At 36.3% G+C, this 23,116-nt stretch overlaps 1 protein-coding gene across 1 annotated transcript; it reads right to left on the bottom strand.

Annotated features, from left to right (window-relative positions):
- Positions 1–8,789: 8,789 nt before the first annotated feature.
- On the bottom strand, positions 8,790–23,116 carry LOC149827728 (uncharacterized). Its single transcript, XM_090018231.1, has 5 exons — positions 22,861–23,116; positions 14,984–15,047; positions 12,324–12,441; positions 12,029–12,181; positions 8,790–9,133 (listed from the first exon to the last, which is right to left on the bottom strand). Exons 2-5 carry the CDS (start codon positions 14,989–14,991, stop codon positions 8,999–9,001), a joined length of 414 nt encoding a protein of 137 aa, XP_089874357.1. The 5' UTR covers positions 14,992–15,047; positions 22,861–23,116; the 3' UTR covers positions 8,790–8,998.

Raw genomic sequence — 23,116 nt, 5'->3', positions numbered from 1 at the left:
TCCTACTAAATAAATCACATCAATCACATCGGTAAAGTTAAATTCCAAAAAAACATAAAAAATAAAATTTTGAGGCCATCCGTGCCCTCAACTGTTAGGAAGAAATAATAACTATGTAACCCTATATAAAATAGGGAAGGGAGATCGTCCAACAAAAAAAAGACCCAAATCTACGACGATCAGACAACTCTCCTCTCCTCTTCTTCAATGTTTGAGTGTTTCATTGAACTGATCTTACATATTTGTTCCTTGTAATCTATTTAGTAATAAATATACTTTACGCAAAAACTTTATGACATCTAAACATGAAAAAACCATGGCTCACAATGCATTTAATACAAATTAATGTGGGCTGTTGATTTTTAGTACTTAAAAAAAACACATCTAATTATAAAAAATTCATAATCTAAAACATGTTTGCCAAATGAATGATAAAAATTCAATATATATATAGTCTGATCATTGAAAAATGAGATCATTAGAGAAGGAAGGTCGTTGGATTTTAGATTTTGGACCTTCCTTTCGTTGGACGGTCTTCCTTTTATATATATATATATATATATATAGAGAGAGAGAGAGAGAGAGAGAAGAGCCCGCAACAGTGGATGAGCAAATCGTCCAATGTTATTAGACTGTTATCCGTTGTTGATCACGCACCGCAGATCAGCGGTGATTTTTTTTAAATGTTACGCAACAATTAGCGATGGTCATGAACGTCGCTAATCATCTGAAATCAACGCTGCTCTCTCTCTCTGTCTATATATATATATATATATATATATATATATATATATATATGAAAAGTATCATCATGAACAACTGTTTGTGCATTTTAATATCACGAAAAAAGATTATTTTATAAAAAATACCATTTAAAGTGACTTTTTTTGTAATTTCTGCCATGGGTTTTTGGTCATTCTGCAAACTATATTTTAGTTGTCAGTGACCATACCCCCAACTCAAAATCTACAAGTACCTTGTATTTATCCACGGTAGCCCAACTTTGCATTTGTCGACTGAAAAAGTTACCAAAAATATGCATCCGGAGTTTGTCAAAACCCAAAACCTGCCGTTCAACATGACTACAAGTTTGACTGAATGGTGTTCTTATTACAAAATTCATGAGTCGTTGTTTTAGAAGCTGCAACATATTATTTATAAGAAAAATCAACATGAAGGGTTTTGTATTAGTTAGAAAAGCCAAACAACTAGGGAGGGATATGATGACATTATTTTCATTAGATCGATGTACTTTTGATGAGTTTCTCTATGAGCATTCAAGAGGTTAGGGCAATAAATAGATTTATAGGTGTGAAACGGATTGAGGTTTGGACAAATCTAGCAGGTTTTCATGCCTCACTGAATTTGTGGGTGGATATATAAAAGGTTGAGCTACGGGAAGGTAGATGCAAAGATAGAAAAAGAAAATTTATTGATTTTGAGGAAAGTTAGATTGACATTAATTGTTAAAAACTAAGTAATAAAGCATAGAAAGGAAATGACAAGAAACCCAAAGCAAAAACTAAAAAAAAAGGTTACTTTAGAGGATATATGTTGTCTTAAAATCTTTTATGCATTAGATTAAAATTGCACAAATGGTTGTGCATAGTAACAATCTCATATATATATATATATATATATATATATATATATATATATATATATATATATATATATATATATATATATATATATATATATATATATATATATATGAGGTAGAGTGTAGGTGGGTGAACATTAGGTGCTTGCCATACTTGATGGGGTTTTCTGTTCTTTCGATGTTTTTTTCGTAGTTTCAACCTCATCTCATGTATTGGGCATGGTCAATTTACCAGGAATCTACACCTTGATCATGTGTTTTTGATGAAAAATAATATTTGGAGCCTCAAAAATTTACAAATATTTTCGATTGTTGATTTTTTGAACCTTATAAAAACCTACATGTGTTGGAATCAAACACTTCAATAGTTGATTCTTATAAAATCAAGTACATAGATCACATCTGTATGATCAAAATTTAAAATAAAACAAATTTTTTTTTTTAAAACCCATCAAGCACTTATCACAATCGCCTAATGTTCAAGCACCTACCTTCTACTTATATATATAGAGAGAGTAATGTTTTGTTTTTCGTACCATTTAGCTCTTAGTGCCAAACCCTTTCAGAAATTAAATTTACATGTGTTTTTGCTTAATTTAAACCCATAGATGTGATCAATATGTTTTATTTAATAAAAAATATGTATTAATCTAAATATGCTTCATGTTTAGATGTGTTTTAACTCAACAAAAGTGTTCACATTGCACTAAAAACTTAATTTATTAAAAAACAAGAATCTTGGACAAATTGATTCAATCCAAAACATGGTTTTTAATTAATAAACAATGATAAAAGCTTCTACAAGTTTGGATTAAAAAATACAAGTATTTTTTTAAGAGTTTGGAATGGTTTGATAGAAAATGGTCTAGAAGCTTCACACTTCTCTCTCTCTCTCTCTCTCTCTCTCCATATATATATATATATATATATATATATATATATATATATATATATATATATATATTGGCGTAAGAAACTAATGAGTAGAAATCACTTTTTTCTTCAAATTTTTTTAGATGAATAATTTGGGATGTGATATACATGGTTTGTTTAGTGAAAAACTTATTTTAAATCATGTGATTATAACAAATAATTATGTTTTTAAAGGAGTTCAAAAATCAATGGCCCACGATGTGCCAAAATTTTATAACTATATTCAAGGCTTGATCATTAGCAAACAAAAACATGCTAACCAAGTCTATGTGGTTAGATTGAGTGGATACACCTTGCACATAGGGATGCACAATGAGCCAAGCTAGCTCGGGCTTGACCCATTTAAGCTTGGCTCGAGCTTGTTCAAAAAATAAATGAGTCGAGCTTGAACAAAAGTATAGGTTCAGTATACGTAAAAAAGCCAAGCTTGATCAGGTAGTCCATCTTGGTTAGGCTCGATTAGACTCTGTTAACATAGTTATATAAATAAATTAGAGTTTATATATGTATATTATTTTTCTATACTTGAACACAAAATTAGCTGTTAACCTAGTATGTGCGTTTGTTGTTTATTTAAAAAGTGACATTGGGTTCAAATGCTATCACATACGGTTTTTAAAAAAGAACTTTTGACACAAACTTTAAAATATTTTTATAATTGCGTTCAGCTCCAGCCCAGCCGAGCTTTGCTTGACTCAAGCCGAGCCTGAACATAAGCTCAAGCCGAGCTGAGCTCGGTTTAAATCAAGCCAAGCCCGAACATAAGCTCAAACCGAGCTTGAACAGCCACTTCTTCCTCCCGAGCAGAGCCGAACCAAGCCTACTTGCACTTATGATTTCTAGCTCATTAGTTCCTTACCTTCGTTCGTAGCAAATGTTTTCAGTATACTGCCATGCCATTGACTAAGAGGCCTTTAGTAAATCAGTAAATTTACCCCCCAATAACAAATTTATGAAAATATAAAACTTGTTAGAAAAAAATGTAGTAAATCTCTCTCTCTCTCCGCACCGATTTCCCTGAGGCCTGCACCCCTCCACATTCTTCTTTTACTCTTAAAACATTTTTCCTTCATTCATTTATCTATTAATTCGTTAATTTATTCTTCTTTTCTCTCAGCAGTCCCCGTTTGCGTGTATCTGAGAAGGAGGGGTCGAGTAGTATCTTCTGTTTGGGGTCGCCAGCTAGTTTAGCTGCGGCGATGGTAGCGCAAAGATGGTCGAGTGTCCCCTCCACGCCATCTTCTCGCCGGATTCTCGCCGTTCCGGCGGTGCTTATGACGTTGCTGCTGCTGGGCGTTGCCTCAGCCGGAAGGCCTCTTGGTAAGCAAACCTGCAACCCCTTCCCACCCATTAAATCCTTGGGCTTCCATTCTCTTCCATATTTAATATCCATCCATCCTTTCTCATTTACTCAGTTAGTAAATCCTACCATCCATTGTCTTCCATTAATCCCCTCCCCATCTTTTCTCCTTTACTCTCTCTACAGGTCTTGCATTAATGGTGAAAACTGACCAACAACAAATTGACAAAGGGATGGAAGAGGTACCCCTCTCTCTCTCTCTCTCTCTCTAGGATTTTGAGGAGCATGTTAGTTAGGAGTGCTTAAGTGGTGGTTAAAATACTAAGTTTGATTAAGTGGAGCTAAGATGAATAGGGGCTTTGTAGTCATTTCTAGAGAAGTTTAAGACCCCCATGTTGATTTGGAGGAAATCTTAAATACCATGGGCAGTGTGGTACTCACCTTGTTTTCCCAGCAAAATCAAAGTTGATGATGCCCCTGTGCTGCCTGGCATTATTTCCTAGAAAGTCCTTTGTATATTCTAAATGTGGTATCTATATCCCCTCCTAATTTTTCTTTATCATTTCTTGTGATAGTAGTGTGAGTCTCTTGGGGGAAGCCACGATTCTACTGGAAGCCTGCCCATATTATTTTCTGAGAATATTTTGGTCATTTTCATGAATTGGGGAGGGTCATTTTGGCAAGTTCTTTTCTCTGCGTCTGGGGTGGGGATGTTCTGTCAAAAACTGATCTTGTTATTTCCTAGGAGCTTTGTGGTTATGGTAAAACAGTGAGTTGCTATTTTCTGGACTTAACCTGGATGACATGTTTTTCAGTAGAAAAGTAGAATGGCAGACCTGCCCCTTCTTGTCTTATCCAATGACCAAACACCACCTTGTCCCATTTACCATGTGTAGGTGGTACCGTGTTACTATTTCTCACTTCTTGATATATATATATATATATATATATATATATATATATATATATATATATATATATATATATATATATATATATATATATAAAGAAGTTAAAAAAAACGAGGTAGTATTCTCACTTCCAAACCCGTCAAGGGCCAAGTAGTTTCAGTCACTTGAAGTGGTAAAACCCGCTGCCTGTCAAAGTCATTAAATCCTGATCATTTTTATGACTGGCCATCTGATGTTGATTTTTGAATGCGTCAGTTATATAAAAAATATCAATCATCATTAATCATAGTCTTATTCTAATAATATGGGTCATTCTGGCTGGTTATATATTTTTTTTCCAATTCCTTCTTATCCAAAGCTACTACTTTGATCACCTTACAACATTTTATGCCACCTTTTATCACGTTCGTTAAGTTTTCAATGAGTTCTTTCTATTCATGAGTCATGACAAGTTCTTGATTGTCATTTCAAAGATGATAATCAAGTGGAGAAAACTGTGAAAAAGCATAAGAATATTTTGATTATTACACATATATCATCATCAACAAGCTTTATTCTAATGACATGGGTCAGTTTTTACTGGTTATGTTTCTGGATTTCTTTCAGTCTAAAGCTACAACTTTGTTCAATATAGAATCTTTTATGTCACCTTTTATTAGTTTCATTCAAGTTTTCAGTGAGTTTTTTTTTAATTCATAACACTCGCATTGTATTAACCTTTCTTATGAATGTATTATACAAAAACTAAAGCTTGAATGTCATTTTCAAAATTATGTCATACCACAATACTAACCCCTTGCATTATAGATGAAGCAGCAGCTTCGAGTGACATCCAAGAGGTGGTGGTGGTCTTCTTTTTCATATAGCAACAATGTTGGTGGCAGCACAAGGCGGCAATTGATTGGTTCATCTCCACCCACCTGCCGAGCCAGGTGCGGCCGGTGCGAGCCTTGCAGGCCGGTCCGTGTCACAATCCAGCCTGGCCGAAGCAGCCCACTTGAGTACTACCCAGAGGCCTGGAGGTGCCAATGTAGGAACAAGCTCTTCATGCCTTAGTAAACACACTCAATTTCATAATTACCTGTGCACCTCACAGCATGAGTAACCCACAGCACCTATTGTTTGTCTAAAAAATGACAACCATATCTCTATTCAATCAAAGTGGGTTTAATTGACATAGTAAAATATGAAGGGAAATGGTGGTGGGTATATGGGCCAAAGTCAAGGGTGGTGGTGGTGGTGGTGAAATAGGCCCAATAGACTTGGTTTTCCTTTTTCACGGTGGGGTCACTGTCAAAGTTTGGCACGTGAGGGGGTACCTTTGGAGAGTACAGCCGTGACACGTTATGAAGTTCGGTTTCATATGTGTATTCGTTTGTCTTGTTTGTCTCTCTCTCAAGCAATTTATATATATTTTTATTTTGAATTTTGAGAAATTTCTTGTGACAGTAAATCTTTTTGGTGAAACATGTCAAAGATGGTTGGTGTTATAAACTGTATTATATTGTGGGGTTCTTGTTTTGAGTGTTAACTAGTCAATGAGAGTAGTTGGGAATATGGGCTACAAAGTCCAAGGAGTTATGCAGAAGAAATGTACAAAAATTGGGTTGATGAACATGGCGAAAAAAAATAAAATAATAATAATAGTAATCACTTGATGAGAAATGACGTGAAGAGGGGGCTTTGCTGCATCACTGTTGCAGCAGTAGCATGCTTGCTTTCTCTCTATGCCCCCAACACTCTCTCTCATACACACGCAATAGGACTAGACAAAGACGACAATGGAGTTTGGTTCCATTCATCCCCTTTGTCATCCCCCATATTCATCTTTCTTAAATCTTATGATGCAAGTGGTTGTGATTAAATCTGACCTTATAGATGGATTCAGCATGGTCGATTTAATAAGAATCAACTATTGGATCATATTTATTTTCTATATCATAAATTTTTATGCTTTATCAACCGTTGATTTTTAAATGGCCAAAAAATTCCTGTACACAAGTTGGATTTAGAAGACTATTTAAATTTTGATCTTCACTAAATGAATAATGCAGATCACATCTATGGAGTCCTATTTGATCAAAAAGACCTGCATCGATGAAATCCCAAACAGGGGTATGAATATAAGGATGACATAGGGGATGAATGGAACCGATTTCTAGTCAGTGGAGTTGTTGAATTCAGATTTAGGGTCATGCCATCTCTCTCTCTCTCTCTCTCTCTCTCTCTTCAGTTCTGGTTCAAGTGTTCAACAACTACAAATGCTTCTTCTTTTAACGGAAGGTTTTGGAGTTTATGAACTTGTCCACATGATGCGCAAACATGGCCCAACGGCATCTTGAAATTTAAATGCTGAATTACTGATGTTGAAGATGTAGCATCATGCGTATTACAAGAATTTATATATAAACATGTTTCCCAATATGCAGTTACGTGAAGGTAGAAAAATTCAGTACTACAAAATTTGTGCTAGACCAAGTTCACGAACCCCAACATTTGTCTAGGAGCATTGGAGTATGATCTTGGTCACATCTCACACGACAACTATACATACCCCAAGGGCATAGCAACACAAATGCATCTTAAGCTCTTGGGGTGTTAATTTGGTTTTACACTTTGAATGATGCCTGACTCAATGCCGATCCTTGGTCAATCAATTAGAAACCTTAGAGCCTGTTTGGAATCTCGGCACTGGGATGGGCGTTTGTGCATTTGGTGTTCCCATGGCAAAATCTTGGTCAAACGCCCATGGTGGTCCCGTTTGAAATCTCGGCACCAGGATGGGCGTTTATGCATTTGGGATGGGAAGTCAGGCGCTTTCTCCTTTGTATTTACACTAAAGGGTGGCAAAGCAGCTGCCACTTCCTCAAATGCATAAACTCCATAAACGCCCATCCCAGCTACCGATCCCAAACAGGGCCTTAATGATTTTTTGAAGATCTGAACAAAGGAATACTAAAAAACATTCGCACCAAATTCATCATTTTTCATCTTGACACTGTCATATTATTCAAGCTTGTTCAGGCACATCAGAGACCTCCATACCTCTCTGCAACCATGTCCTTAGGGTTTAAGAATCTTAAGGTACCCTACTAAGAACAAGCCATAATGATCATTTTCACAGACATACATCAAGGAGTAAATAGGTGAAAAAATGTGTAGGTAAATTTCACAAACAAGTTCGCAAACTCTTCCAACATTTTGTCTGTCAATTTGCCACCTTTCCATGGTTAGTAGGGCCATGGCATCAGACACCGCAATGATAACATGGGAATTTAAGCATGGTTTTATTACGGGCCATAACACCATGATTATGAGGTAGTACCATAATGTGGAGGGCCATCTTGGGATCTATGTTCATAAAACCAGGTAACAAGGACCATCTTGGAATTTATAAAACCAGGTGTAGTACTTGCTGCCAACCAGCTAACAATCATCCACATGCCTTGATCCCAATCTTGAATTATGTATGTATATGAGAGAGAGAAAGAGAGCATGTTGGGAAACATCTCAAAAATCCTTAATTGCCCATTTACAAACGGTTTGTCCCATGCCATGAGAGAGAGAGAGAGAGAGAGAGGCCATTCTGTGAAATTAGCAATGCATGTTTTCGTTTAGTTAATGAAACAGGTAACCAGTCATGTGCTGCAATGACACACACTCATACACATTGCAAAGACAACCTGCGGTCCTCCAGTTATTTTCTTCAAAAAAAATGTGTTTCAACAGCCTTGACCAACAGGCATCCAAACAAACTTCAATTTGCTCACGAAAGTACATTTTCCCTCACAAATGTCATGTTTCGTAGAGCTTGTGCTCTTGCCGATACACAAGAATCCTGCAAAACATGATATTGTGAGACATCCAGATGGGATTTTATTTCTTCCCCTTTTAAGCAATTCAACCAAGTTCTCAATTTGCTCATACCAGACACAGTTGGAGCGCCCCACAACTCTCTCTCTCAATGAACAACGTAAAAATACAAGCAATGCAAACTTTTTTTCGACAGAGCAAGCAATGCAAGCTTAAATGTAATTCAAACTTTTCAATCTATTAAATTGATGAAACTACACTTCATGTACAGGTAAATCCTTCATAAGCTATTCCCAGACATGTTCATTTCTGTACCGAGTGGTTAAGACTTTCCTAGAGCATGCCTAGATTGTCATGCTCGGATTTTGATAACAAAACTGTAAAAATTTACTTGTTTCCAAGGAGAAAAAAAAAATTAGAAACTAGTTAAAGTAGTGATCACTGTGCTTCTTGTTCTTCCATTGGATCTTCAGCACCGGATTTATTTGGACGAGGTGGCAAGAGCTCAACCACCATGTTCAGAAGCTCGATCACTTGGTCCTCATCCATTCTATTTTCAAGTTGTTCCATGATCTGCAACCACAACACCATAAGCATCAGAGTTCAGATAGGAGTTAACAAGTGCCTATCATTATCCAATTTCCATCCCGTAGCAAGTCAAGCAGGAGAAACCACCTCAACAACATGAATGAAACTAGAACTGAGAAGCATGATGATTCCATTTGGATGACAGTTAAGATTCACAACGGCATTAAGCAACTCAAATGGAGTTTAGGCTTTGTTTGGAATACAAAAATTTAGGTATGAGTTTGGTCAAACTCCTATGGTGGTAGGTGTTTGGAAGAAAGACGTTGATGAGGCATTTAAAGAGTTGAGGAGGTAGCTCCAGCATTACTCCTTTGTACTTGTGCTCAAAAACGATTTGGCTTGTATTTGGTCTCAAAAACAAAGTTGGCAAATACTACCTCTTGAGTATGAAGTAATAAACTATAAAGTATTAAGGAGTTCCAATTCCCCGACTTCCTCTGAAGCCCAGCTTCCAAACAGAGTATAAAGCTTCAAGTTGGATTTAACCAGTTAGTTGTCCAAGTCCAAGGAAGTCATATGATACCCACACACTAGATACGGTTGATTAGCATCAAACCACTTTATGATGTCAAAAGGCACCAGGTAGCATCTACACAACAAATCTTTGAAGAGGAGATTCAAACTAGCAGGTACATTTCATCCTCTGACACATGGTGAAAAGCATTTCCAGAAGTGCACAAAAATTCAAACAAAGTAATCTACTTTGCTTCGAAAACAATTTACTCAAGTAACCAACAAAATCTTATGGAGAAAAGCTTTTCATCGGCGGTGACCTTAATGGACATGTAGGCATTAGTAGGGATGGATTTGGGAGTATCCATGGAGGCTATGGTATAGGAGAAAGAAACGAAAGTGAAAAAAGAATTTTAGATTTTGGTTTGTCCTATGATATGATCTTAGCAAATACTTGGTTTAGGAAGAGGGAGTCTCACCTAGTAACATTTAAAAGCAGGGTTAATACGAGTCAAATAGATTTTTTCCTACTTAGAAAGAGAGATAGGGGTCGTTGCATCGATTGTAAGGTTATACCGGAAGAAAGTGTAGTTACACAACATAGAGTCTTAATTTTAGATCTTAGAATTAGACAATGCCGCAAAAGGGATAGACATAGGATAGATCCTAGAATTAAGTGGTGGGTACTGAAAGGAGCTAAACAAGGAATGTTTGTAGAGCAGGTAGTTAAGGAAGCTGATTGGTGTCTCGAGGAGGATTCAGAATCAATGTGAAATAAGATAGCGGGTAGCATGAGAAATGTGGCTAAGGAGGTATTGGGTGAGTCTAAAGGCAGTGCACCGCTAGGTAAAGATACGTCTTGTCCAGACCATTTGTTATGCAGCAGCCTTGTTGCTTAGCATCCAGATGCACTACTGCTGACCATTCATCTCAACATCTCTTAAGATGGATGAACAATGCACTCATCTTCAAAAATGCCAAGATGGGTGGTTATCAGATTTTGTATCCTGCATCTGAAAGAACCATAACTGAGAATTGTTTAATCGCGTTTCCCCAAAAAAAATGAAACATAATCATTTTGAGTTTGAAACCTTAGCCAAACACTTGATTTTTTTTTAATCTCTTGTCTACTTTTTGTGGGAAAACCAATCGCATTCGTTAAGGCAAAGAACCCCAACTGAACTTAAGAAACGAGTCAACTCTACATGGGTGAAGAACTATTAGTTTTTGTCCTTTTAAAAAAACCAAAAAAAATGGACCATCCGCAACCCATTTCATAGGGCAAAATAAAAAAATAAAAAATAAAAAATAGACCAAAATGACCTTGGGTGCGGTCAACGCACCCAGGGTCGGGTTGACCGCACCCGGTGCCACACCCGCACCCGCGTCGACGCGGGTGCGGCACCCTGCTAGCCGAGTCCCTGTGACATAGTTTATAGGACGACTATTAGGCCCACTTTACTATATGGTACGGAATGTTGGACTGCCAAGAGACATCATATTTAAAAAATGAGTGTAGCTGAGATGCGTATGCTTAGATGAATGTGTGGAAATACAATAAAAGATAAGATTCAGAACGAGGAGATACGTAAGAAGGTAGGTGTTGCACCCATTGAAAATAAGATGAGAGAGAATCGTTTACGGTGGTTTGGACATATTCGGCGAAGGCCTAGTGATGCTTCAGTTAGAAGGATGGAGAAATGGGAAAATATATTAGTTAAAAGAGGTCGGGGTAGGACTAGGAAGACATGGATGGAGATGATAGAAAATTATATGAATGCTTTGAACCTCACCGAGGACATGGCATTGGATAGAAATGATTGGAGGAGAAGGATTCATGTGGAAGACCCAGAATGATTTTCTTTTTTGGTTCATATCGCCGACCCCAATTGTTTTGGGATGAAGGCGTAGTAGTTGTTGTTGTTGTAGCCAACAAAATCAGCTGCAAAACATTTTTGGATCTTTTGGATACCGCCGAACTGCAAATTTAATATATAGATGTTTTACTGAAGGAATTTCAAAAATTAACTACATATAGAGAAAATATGAAGGCAGTTTGATGATGAGATATAAGATAAAAAGATAGTTCCAAGTTAGATAAGGTACAACCATCTTCATGTAACCAAAGTGGTAAAATGTTCCAAAACGTAAGGAGTTGGTACCTACACATAACCTAAACATCATCATCTTTTGCACCTCTGACTTTGCATATGCCAGAATACCTCATCCTTTTCCTATTATTAGTCCACTAAATTTTCATCAAACTGATGCTCCAACAATTTTATAATGCAGTTTCTTGCACCTTTATGAACATAAGATGACCTACAGAGAGCCAACTTTGAGAAAACAAGAATCAACAACTTGAGTCAAAGGAACAATCACCAATCAGTCCAAGCTCTCAATATCAACAGGTTAAAGAAGGATTACCACAAAAAGCTCGACTGGTGTGGAAGGGCTTAGATTGACAAATTGAACCTTCTCAGCACTTGTCAGCTTGTACTTTTCTGATCTCTTCATGAACTCTTTTACGTTTTCTCTTGTTTGAGATGCTGCAGAAGTTGTAACCAGATAATCAAATACCTGCAAGTGTATGAAAACAAACATGCATTTTGGTCCTTCCGAAAAACACAAAATTTGGATGCTTTAAGGGGTAATCAGAATCTTACATGAGCTTATGAAAATCATGGATTGACATTTAGCTATAAAAAGTTATATATCATACCTTGCATTCTGATTGAGTTGCAACACTCAGAGAGCGCAAAGGATCCTGTGTTGCACCTCTAGATCGTAAATGTTCAAGCACTTCAAAGTTTGTAAGTATACCAGATTTATTTTCCTTGCTACACAATCCAAAAAGGCAATTATCAGGATTATCTAATTTATTTACCTTCCACAATGGGAGATTCTATTTCAAGAGGTATCGAGTTAATATCACATCTGATTATACAAAAAATAGTGTCAGGCCTTGCTATTCACTCAGGTCCACATAGTCCCTCATTTCATCTTGCTTATATACTACAGTAGATATTTGTCTTGGGGAAAAAGAATCTTCACATGCTAGACAAACAACTTTTCCATATACACCCAAATAGAACCAAAAGGAATTTTGTCAATAATAAGATCCCACTAATTTATAACATTCTATAGAACATACGGAGGATTGACACAAAGATTTCTACAAACAAAAACAATAATTAATTCAAACTATGAACATAAGGCATGCCAACCTTTTTCATGGGCAATCATACTCTATATATAACCAGAGAAATAATTTTCAGTCTAACAGAAATCCAATATCAGTACCATGATAAACCACAAGATACTAATCCAAGAGAGCAAAGATCCAGATGCACATTTCTAGAGTTTCTTGGCATCAACAGCATGCTACTTCCGTTTCTTCTCAAAATTATGGCTTCATAAGAAGATCAATATAAAAACCAGTTCTGGGACAAACCTATTTCAATCTTAACTGTCAAAACAATGCAATAAACTACATAAATGACATACCCTTATATACTCCTCTCATAAGCTTTAGTGCCATAGAAGACTTAGTTGATTCCACTTAAAGAACAAACCAAGAGAATTGACTAGGCAAATGAGTCACACGACCCATGACCATGGCTGTGGTTCTGTCCATAGTTACCGGGAGTGCCTTCTTTGGAGGGGCACACTTCCAAAACAAGAAGCGCCACATTTCCCTGAAGAGGGGGAAGCATGGGAAAACTCTCTTCTCAAATCGTTTTCCTCTTGCTTCCCCTCACTTCCACTCGATTCCTATTGCTTCTCATTTCCTACTTGTTTTTTGTATTTTTCATGTTAATATTTATTATTTTTCACTTCCCACTCTCTTCCCTCTTGCTTCCCACATGTTTCCTTTTTCACTTCTCACATGCTTCCAACAATCACTTCTAAAACGGATCCCGGTTCACGCTTCATACTACTTTTTAATGTTCACTTTTCCCACTTCCGCTTCACACATCCCTTACCGTATCCATTTCATATCCTAAAACTATGGTTTTTTCAGCCCATGAAAGCCCTAATTTCTCATCTACAGTGCTCATGAACAAACTGTTGTAAGTACTGATGCTAACCTGGTACCTCAAGGTGTCAGGTAGCTGCACAGTCCAACAATGGCAGTCAATACCAGCGGATAGTCTAAGTGATCTCCAAAGTCCCAAAGAATGCAGCTAAAATGGATGACATTTTGCAAGGACAAAATGCAGCTATAGTGGGATATATAAGACTGCCCAATTACTTGAGTCAGCTAGTCAGCATACATTGTTTCACCAAGTCATGTGAGGCATACCATCACTCAAACAGCTCACAACTCATGCATCTGATTTGGTCAACTCTCAAATGCATGACTAAAACCCAGGCTGTGGGGAAACTAATGAGTTAAACAAGAGTTGAGCTGACAAATAAAAAGCAGGTTTTCTGAAGCCTATTGAGTACAAAATATTACGCTATCGTGAAACGCTATATAATCTTGCATTGAGCTCATTTTGTCATGATATCATACAATTATAACAAAATCAACCTGATACAGCCCACTTCTGAAAACATCAACTTTTTGCTTTCCACATCTTTTCTCTTATGCTTCCCTAAGATTTTTCATCAAAGAAAAAATTTCCTAAAAATCCTTCAGATGTTCTCTTCCTGAGACATTTCCAAAAACCAATATTACACACACACACACAGTTGTTGCACTGGAAAATCCCCCTGGTTAGACTCTGCGTTACCAAGACCAAAAGAGAGTGTTGGTGATTTTTCATCTTCTCTGGAAGTGTCTTACAAGTGCATAGAGATATGATTAGTTACCAAAATCTATAATTTACACTCCTATATATCACAAAGAAATAACATGATCAGCTCACAATAAGGTACACACAGTTTTATCCATAAAAGATTTAATTATATATATGACAGGGCAACCCAATTTGAGGAAAGCACATAGGGTCCACAATACATCTGTCTAACACCACTAAAGTTTTGGAGATGACCACAAAAACTGTGCAGTATATATAGCATAAACATAGATCAATAAGAAAAAGAATGAAGCAAAACTCAGTTAAAAGTATGCTGTATCACTGGCACAATGCTTACAGGTGATAGAAAAAAATTAAAACAGTTGTAGACTGTCATCTTATAGTGTCTTTAGACATTACATATGTTCATACACATTGAAATGAAGAGTATAAACCCCATATACTGGAAAAAGCTACAACAATAGATGAATATTATGCAAACTTGGAAATAACTACTCTTGCAACACAACAACCTACTACCAAATAGAAACAGTTGGACAAGGTGATACAATATTGAGAAATGATAAACCAAGAACCATCAAGCAAGTGCCAGAAAAAAAAATGATTAAGTGATTACATTTTCATTGTTGAAGGATGGATCTCCAAGTTCAATTATGAGAAAAGTTTCTTCAGAAAACCACCTGAATAGTATGTCCAAAGTAAGAAATTGCTCAAGTTACAGACTTCAAGATGAATGGAATCACTGAGATAGTAATTTAACTGTAGAATAAAAGCGACCACAGACAAATAAGCAGCAGCACCATGAAGAGAAACAACTCCTCGAAAGATGATCTCCACAAATCTAGGCATGTAGTAGACCATTTTAAATAAACAAAACAAACAGCGCTTATATGCACAGAACTGAATGCACGAATTCATGGATGCACCATAAAGATTATGACTGTCTATAGCAAAGTTTAGTTACTGATAAGCTGAAGAAACCAATACTTTCCGGAATATAGGGATTTTATACCCATACTAGTACTACCAACGTTGTCTGAGTCAAATTGAATCTGCCTAACTCGGCACCAATTCCAATCAAAGTCAATTTTTTTTCTATTTCCTTGTTTTTTTATAATTATAGCATTTATTGGCTATTTGATTGTTTAGCCATTAAATGCATATTTTAGAATTTGATTGGTCCCTATATTTAATCTTATGTTTTATTTTGTACTTTTATGATTGTTCCTAGTTTTGATTTTTTATAATTTTTTGAAATTTAAAAAAAATCAAAAACTTAAAATGGCTGATTCAAAATTATTCAATTCAATCTGAATCTTTTTAGAAAATGATTCATTTAGAAACTGATTCTGACATCATTGGGAACTACCCTTCACTAAATCAAGCACCTAACAAAGTCTACTGTCAAAATGGATGCTTAACCCATCCAAATGACTTCCAATTAATCAAATCATGCAGCAGTTGCACCGAAAAACATAATGTCATGATCCTTTGTAGGCAAAGACAATAATAACTCAAATGTGTGCATACATGGTGAATGGTGTTACGCATAATCTACACAAGTATAAATATGAAATTATTGCTGTAAGTTGGGATTCAACAGAGAGAGAGAGAGAGAGAGAAGAAAATGGCGCCACCAATAGCAAATGCCGGGAAAAGGATTTTCCAGCTATAAGAGGAGGCAAGAGTGCTGGGATTGATAGAAGGTATGCTATTCAGTGGTATGTCTTGCTGGTGAGAGAAGAGGTGGAGAGGGGAGGACCTGCAGATCGGAAGGGTATTGGAGGAGACTGCAGATCGGTTGGATGTATTATGTGTATCAGAATCGGATCCAACCCATATCATCAAATCTGTGTGATTTATACTGAATCTGGATTGGATCCAAAACATAGGATTAGTTTCACTCAGGGTTACCGGAAGCGCGCTTCCCCAAAATGCGCTTTAGAAGCATGAAATGTGGTGCTTCCGAAACGCGCGGAGAAGCGCACTTCACCATTAGCAGCAAACATGCTTCCCAATAAAGGGAAGCATATTGGACAGCTCACTTCACAAAATCAGGAAGCGAGTTTCTTTTTTTTAACGGTTTGGACAGTTTTACCCCCTTATTAAACCTTTTTTGCCAAAAAAAAAAAGAAACTGTGTTTTCTATGAGGTCAAAGTGGTCATTTTTTAAGTTTTGTGAAAAAAACCAAATCGCATAGGGTTTGTTTTTTATTCACAACTCTCTCTCTCATTCTCGGTGATCTCCACCGACGTTCGAGCCTCCGGCAGCCTCCTCCGGATCTCCGACCTCCGGCGATGGCAATAGGCGCCCTCAGGTACCTCTCTCTCTCTCTCTCTCCGACTCTTGCCCTCTTTGTCTCTCACTCTCTCCCCCTCTCTCTCAGTCTCTCGCTCTCTTTCTCTCACTCACTCTCTTTCTGAGTCTCTTGCTCTCTCTTATTACATGCAGAGATGTATGCATTAGCTTCCATGTGAGTTTGTCCGAGTTGAGAATAAAGGTTGGTTATTGCATAAAAAAATGACATTTTTTTCAAGTAGTGAGCATCGTTTATACTATATGTGGATGAATTTTGTAGGAAAGTTCTAGCTTCAAATTTATGTTGGATAGTGGTTTGAGTAGGCTGTTAAGCAGTTTTAGCTTGGGTTCTTGTTCAGTTTGACTTGGCTCATTTGTTGAATATCTTTTGTTCCATTGCAGACCTTAGCTTCGATTTGTCTATGTAGTTTTTAATTCGTTGATCATGATTCAAGCATATTAACAGCCAGGCTGCTTGAAAATCGTTCCCTTAATGTTGACCTTCAAATTTAATGTTTCATTTTCTATATATCAATGTATAATGTATTCATTTTTTAAATTAAGAAAATTGCTTAGAAGTTACAACTCTTTATAGTTGCAAATGTGATTAGTTTATATTTTATAGATTTGTGGTTGCTTCTTCACACAAAGACATAGATATTTGTTTACTTAATGTGGTTCCGTTCACCATCATTTAGATTTCATCAATAGTTATGTGTATTTATTTGTTTATGTCACTAACATTCCATGAATACAATGAAAATTGAGAATCAATTCATAGATTGATCGATGCATATATGTTCAGACCGATGATCCAACAAGATTTTTTTTTAATTAAGAAAATTGCTTAGAAGCTAGAACCCTTTATGGTTGCAAATGTGATTAGTTTTACTTTATAGATTTGTGGTTGCTTCTTCACACAAACACAGAGAAATTTGTTTACTTTATGTGGTTCACCATCATTTAGATTTCATCAATAATCATCTTATATAGTTTGCTACTTTGCTTGTGTTGGTTTTTCTTTTGTGTGGAATTGCCATGGTCAACGCACACAAAGGCATTTACTATCTTGTTGTGCTCATATTATATAGTTCCACACAAAGGCATTTACCATCTTGCTGCATCTTAATTCTTAAGTCTTAACGAACTTTAGAGTTTAGACTGATGCATGTATTGTATACATACTTTTGTGATGCAGATACAATAAGTTATTTGATTCATTTCTTGAAAAATGTACGCTTCTTAATCAAATTTATTAGTTTTCTTGACGTATTGTTAATTAAATGCTTGCAACATGATGTATTTGTTAAATGGTTGCAACAAGAATATGAATTATGATTTTTTCTTGATGTATTATTTATTAAATGCTTGCAACATGATGCATTTGTTAAATAGTTGCAACTTGCAACTGGAATATGAATTATGATTTTTTTTTTTATGTATTATTTATTAAATGCATGCAACATGATGCATTTAATAAATAATAGGCCTAGGAAGACTTGGATGGAGATGATAGGAAATGATATGAATGCTTTGAACCTCACCGAGGACATGGCGTTGGATAGAAATGATTGGAGGAAAATGATTCATGTGGAAGACCCAAAATGAATTTCTTTTTTGGTTCATATCGCTGACCCCAATTGTTTTGGGATGAAGGCGTAGTTGTTGTTGTTGTATGCAACATGATGCATTTATTGAATGGTTGCAACTTGCAACTGAAATATGAATTATGAATTTTACTTGATGTATTATTTATTAAATGCTTGCAACATGATACATTTGTTAAATGGTTGCAAAATGAATATGAATTACGAATTTTTTCTTAATGTATTATTTATTAAATTCTTGCAATAGGATGCATTTGTTAAATGGTTGCAACTTTAACTAGAATGTGAAATATAAAATTTTCTTTATGTAGTATTTATTAAATGCTTGCATCAGAAACCATTTGTTAAATGGTTGCACTTGCATATATAATTCACTTTTGAGATTAATAGATCAGTTTTAATATTATATACTCATGTTTTATTTTGTCAATGATAACATAAATCTTATATTTTGGTAAATTAGAAAAAATATAATTACATTTTCACTTCTCTTTCGATTCCTATTCGTTTCCCTTTTGCTTCCCACTTGAATCCTAAGTCGCTTCCCACTTCGAATCCGGTTCGCTCTTCTTCTCACTTTCGAGACAATTTTCGGTTCGCTTCTAAATTGTTTTGCGCTTCCTGCTTCCTAAAATTTTAGAAGTTCCTCACTTCCCGCTCCCGCTTCCCGAATTGCTACCCAACTCGATTGACAACTCTGGTTTTACTTTTATTCAATATCACAAACCTCATTCTATGGAAAATCACAGCAAGAGAAAATCTTGCAATAATTGAAAATGTGATTTGCCTTGAGAAAATAAAAACATATAAGTAGGTCCTGGCAAAAAAATGTGGTTGTAGGTGTTTTTTGTTGAATTTGAACCTGTATATGCGTTCACAATTGTTTTATTTACCAAGGAACATGTTTTGGATCGATTCAATTTACCAAAAAAATAGAATATTCTATAATCACCTGCAGCCACATTTTTTGCTGAGACCTAACGTGGTGCCTAATGAAAATGAGACCTGACTAGAGCTTATAGGTGATAGCTGCCTACCACTGATTTGGCCTACCGCCAGCCTACCAGGTTTTTGAAGGGTTTTTTCGTGTTTTCCTTAAATCTGACCATACAAATGTGTTCTACATGCTTGATTTTATAGGAATCAACTCTTGGATCATCCAATTCCGACAAGCATGTAGGTTTTTATAAGGTTTAAAAATCGATGGTCTAAGATTTACATAAATATTAAAGGCTTAAAAAATCATGTTTTTTTATAAAAAACTCATGATCCAAGTGTTGTTTCCTAGTAAATCAACCATGCCGAGCACATCTGCAAGGTCAGAATTGCGAAAAACAGCCTGAAAACACCCGTTTGCACATGGTAAGCTAGCGGTAGGCCACTACTACTTTTCCTATATATATATATATATATATATATATATATAAACATTACTAAAATATAAATAATATAAAAGGTTGTTGCAGAAAATGTCTTTATTGTGTTAATTTTGTGGAAAAGCACCATATTTTGAAAGTAGCAACAATTTGAAACATCATGGTTTTTAGTAGGGTTTTTTGCATATTGATCCCTGCCTTATAGCCCATTTATAAAATAGTCACTGCCCTAAGCCATTTTGCAAATCAGTCCTCACCTTTCTCGCCGTTATTACAAATTGGTCTTTCTGTCAACAGTTGTTAGTTTGACCATGGTCAAATACTGACCACGGTTAACTGGTCACCAAAATGCCATTCATCAAATAGTTGTTGGTGTATTAACTTTTTGCAAATTAATCCCTGCTTTATTCACATTTTGCAAATTGGTCCTCTTGTAAGGGAAAAAACCGTCAATTTGTCTGCCCTTTAACAGTACTGTCAAGAAAGCTAACAGCTGTTAACCTCAAGGACTAATTTGCAAGATTTAATGAAAAGGCAGAGACCCACTTGCAAAACAACATAAGGCAAGGACTAGTTTGCAAATCGACTACAAGGCAGGGACTGATTTGCAAAAAGCCCTTTTTAGTACTATATCAGCTTGTGAACTTGTGCAAATATTGTGATAGAATCACGATATTTTCAAATATCAGTGACATTTTACATAACTTTTATTCATATCCAAGTCTGAATCAAATAAGAAAATGACATCATATTTATATCGAGATCGGAGTTGTGCATTTTCCCTACCAATCAGAGCCCTTCCTTTACCGACTACATGGGGATGATGCGCAAGGTTTGTAACTACTCATCTTACTTATGGATGCTCCTATACCCAGCCTTTAGATCCAATTCTACCCAACTATTCTGGTTCGTTGCAACATGACCCACTTTTTTGGCTGTTGTTGAGCAGTTTTCTGATATCAACATGCATGCAATGTGCATGTGTGTGTCATTGTCAGAGTCTAATGACAAAGGGAGAGAACCATAGTTACCAAAAAACAAAATGGATACAAGAAGCAATGCTTGAAACAAAAGCAGAGAAGCGGGTGTTAAAAAGTAGTAGGAAGCAGGATACAGTTGTGAAGTGATTATGTAAGCCCATGACAAATGAAAAGGAAATGCATATGAAGCAATATGAAGCGGGAGCATAAGCAAATAAGAAATGAGTAGAAAGCGATATAGAATCACTATGCAAGCTTGTTACAAAAAAAAAATATTTTTTAACATGAAAAACATAAAAAAATGAGGGGGAGAGAGTGGGAAGTAACAAAAAACAACTGGAAAATGTTAAGCGAGGGGGAATTGATTTGGGAAACGAGGGAAGAAATGGGCAACCAATTAAAGGGAAGCGGGTTTCTCATATCTCAAAAGCAGGTTTTCGAAAGATTCCCCTCATTTCAGGGAAGTGAGGAGTTTTCTACTTTTGAAGTGCTCTTCCAAGGAAGTGAGCTTCCCATGTAACAAGAAGCTTCCGGTAACCATGGGGAGAACTCTTTGTTTCCATTGGTTATGTCATTTAGGGTTCTTTCTATTACACACAACACACACATAAGCATGGGCAGACACATGTATACACACGTACTCACAAGCGCACACACACACACACACACACACACACACACACATACATGAGCATATGCACGAATGAACACACACACACAACACACCCTTCTTGGCCTGGTAGTAAGTTACTGTTGTGGGTGTCTTGAATTTTGGACCCGCTCCGAACCATGACCAGCCCAAAATATTTTGGTGACCGTACAATGTGGATTTCCAATGGGGGTTTGTGGTGAAGTTAGCAGACTAGGAAGCGGAAGCGAGAAGTGAGATATTTTAAAATTTATAAGAAGCGGGAAGCGAGGAATCAATTTAAAAGCAAAATAGGAATAAAAAAAGAAGTGATATGAGATTGAATGGAAAGCAAAATACTAATCAAAGGGGAATGAAATAAAAACTAAAATAAAAATGACTATTCTTAAATTTTGTGATTTTATAGTGTAAGAATTAAATTCTTCTCAAAATCTAAAAATGATGGTTGTCAATCTAAAGAAAGTATATGAGAAGTGAGTGGGAATCGTGAAAGGAAGCATATGGAAAACATAAAAAGAAGCGTGAGAGAAGGGCATAAGAATTATATAGGGAGACAAGGAGGAAACGTTTGAGAAGCATAGGAGAAGCGTAGGAGAATCACGATTCCTATCAAGTTTTGGAAGTGAGGAGTTTCGCGCTTCCGAAGCAAGTTTCCGGGAAGTGCGCTTCCCACCTATCTATGAAGCTTCCGATAACTCTGATTTGTGGTGGTGCGAAGAGACCAGGCCGTTACGGTATGGACCTGTCTAGTTTTGTAATTTTTTCTTTTGTACCGGCTAGGATTTTATGCCCTTTGTAATATTTGGAGCCACCTCCCTTAAGAGTTGGGGTTACGAGAGTTTCGGGCGTATTGGGGATTACGGTTTTGAGAGCTTTATATCTTGCCCCAGTATTTCCTCGTATTTGCTAGTGGATTTGTCTCTCCTCCTTTGCCTGTGGACATAGGCTTGAGTGCCGAACCACATAAATCTTAAGTATTCTCCTGTTCTTTTCATCTCTTTATCTCATGGTTTGTTTTGTTTCCGTTGTGGTTTGCATAACAGTTATACCCGGCTTACCCTGGTCATGCATGAAATTTGTCAGAGTTTTCGCATAAGAGAAGGGGAAATGCTACAATGATAGGGTGCGTTGAGAGCTCAAACAGCATCACATTTTGTGTCTGGATGACCATCACCCATACATAATCAATCAAATAAATTCACTAGCTGGGCAGATATAATCACTCATAAATTCAACTAAGTAAATAACATGAAAAAGTAAGAAGATCAATTAAAATTATGGTTCTAGGCATTTACCCAAACATTTGGCGGGCATAACCAAATATCATCATGGACGCAGAAGGGCCAAATACAGCCAATATACGTACAACAAAGAAAGGGAAAAACAGGATCATCAGAAACATTTAACAAATGGGTACGATTGATGTTTTATCATCAAAAGTAGAATAACGAAATATTAAGACCACTTCATTCTCTCATAATACACGAAGCAAATCAATGAACCAACATATTATATGCACGAGAGCATGAAGCAACAACTTATTTAATTGTGACAAACAAGCTCTTGTTACCAAGATGCGTACCTGTACCCAGAAATCAGCAGAGAGAGAGGTAATGGCGGTTGCCGAAGAACACAGTCGCCGGAGAGCAGGGTCGCTGCAGGGAGGCTTGCTCATGCATGTGTAAAAGAAAATATAAAAATATAAAATGTGATTTTGTAAAAACGGAATGTTGTGAGAATCGATTTCTGAATCGAATCAATTTTCCAACAAAAGCTCGAATCAATCGGTTTGTTTAAAACAAGTTAAACGGAACCCTTGGATAGGATTATTTGGATGT

This window comes from Nuphar pumila, chromosome 10, assembly GCF_984573655.1.
Source record: "Nuphar pumila chromosome 10, dmNupPumi1.hap1.1, whole genome shotgun sequence".
Taxonomy (NCBI): Eukaryota; Viridiplantae; Streptophyta; class Magnoliopsida; order Nymphaeales; family Nymphaeaceae; genus Nuphar; species Nuphar pumila.
This window is presented reverse-complemented; position numbering and strand designations above follow the sequence as displayed.

Bases quoted from the DNA above. Each gene is read 5' to 3' on its own strand.
- LOC149827728 (XM_090018231.1), bottom strand. The intron at 12,182-12,323 runs GTATGATATATA...ATACACTTGCAG, and splicing joins CAACTCAATCAGAATGCAAG to GTATTTGATTATCTGGTTAC. The intron at 9,134-12,028 runs GTAATCCTTCTT...TTGTGGTTGCAG, and splicing joins CACCAGTCGAGCTTTTTGTG to ATCATGGAACAACTTGAAAA.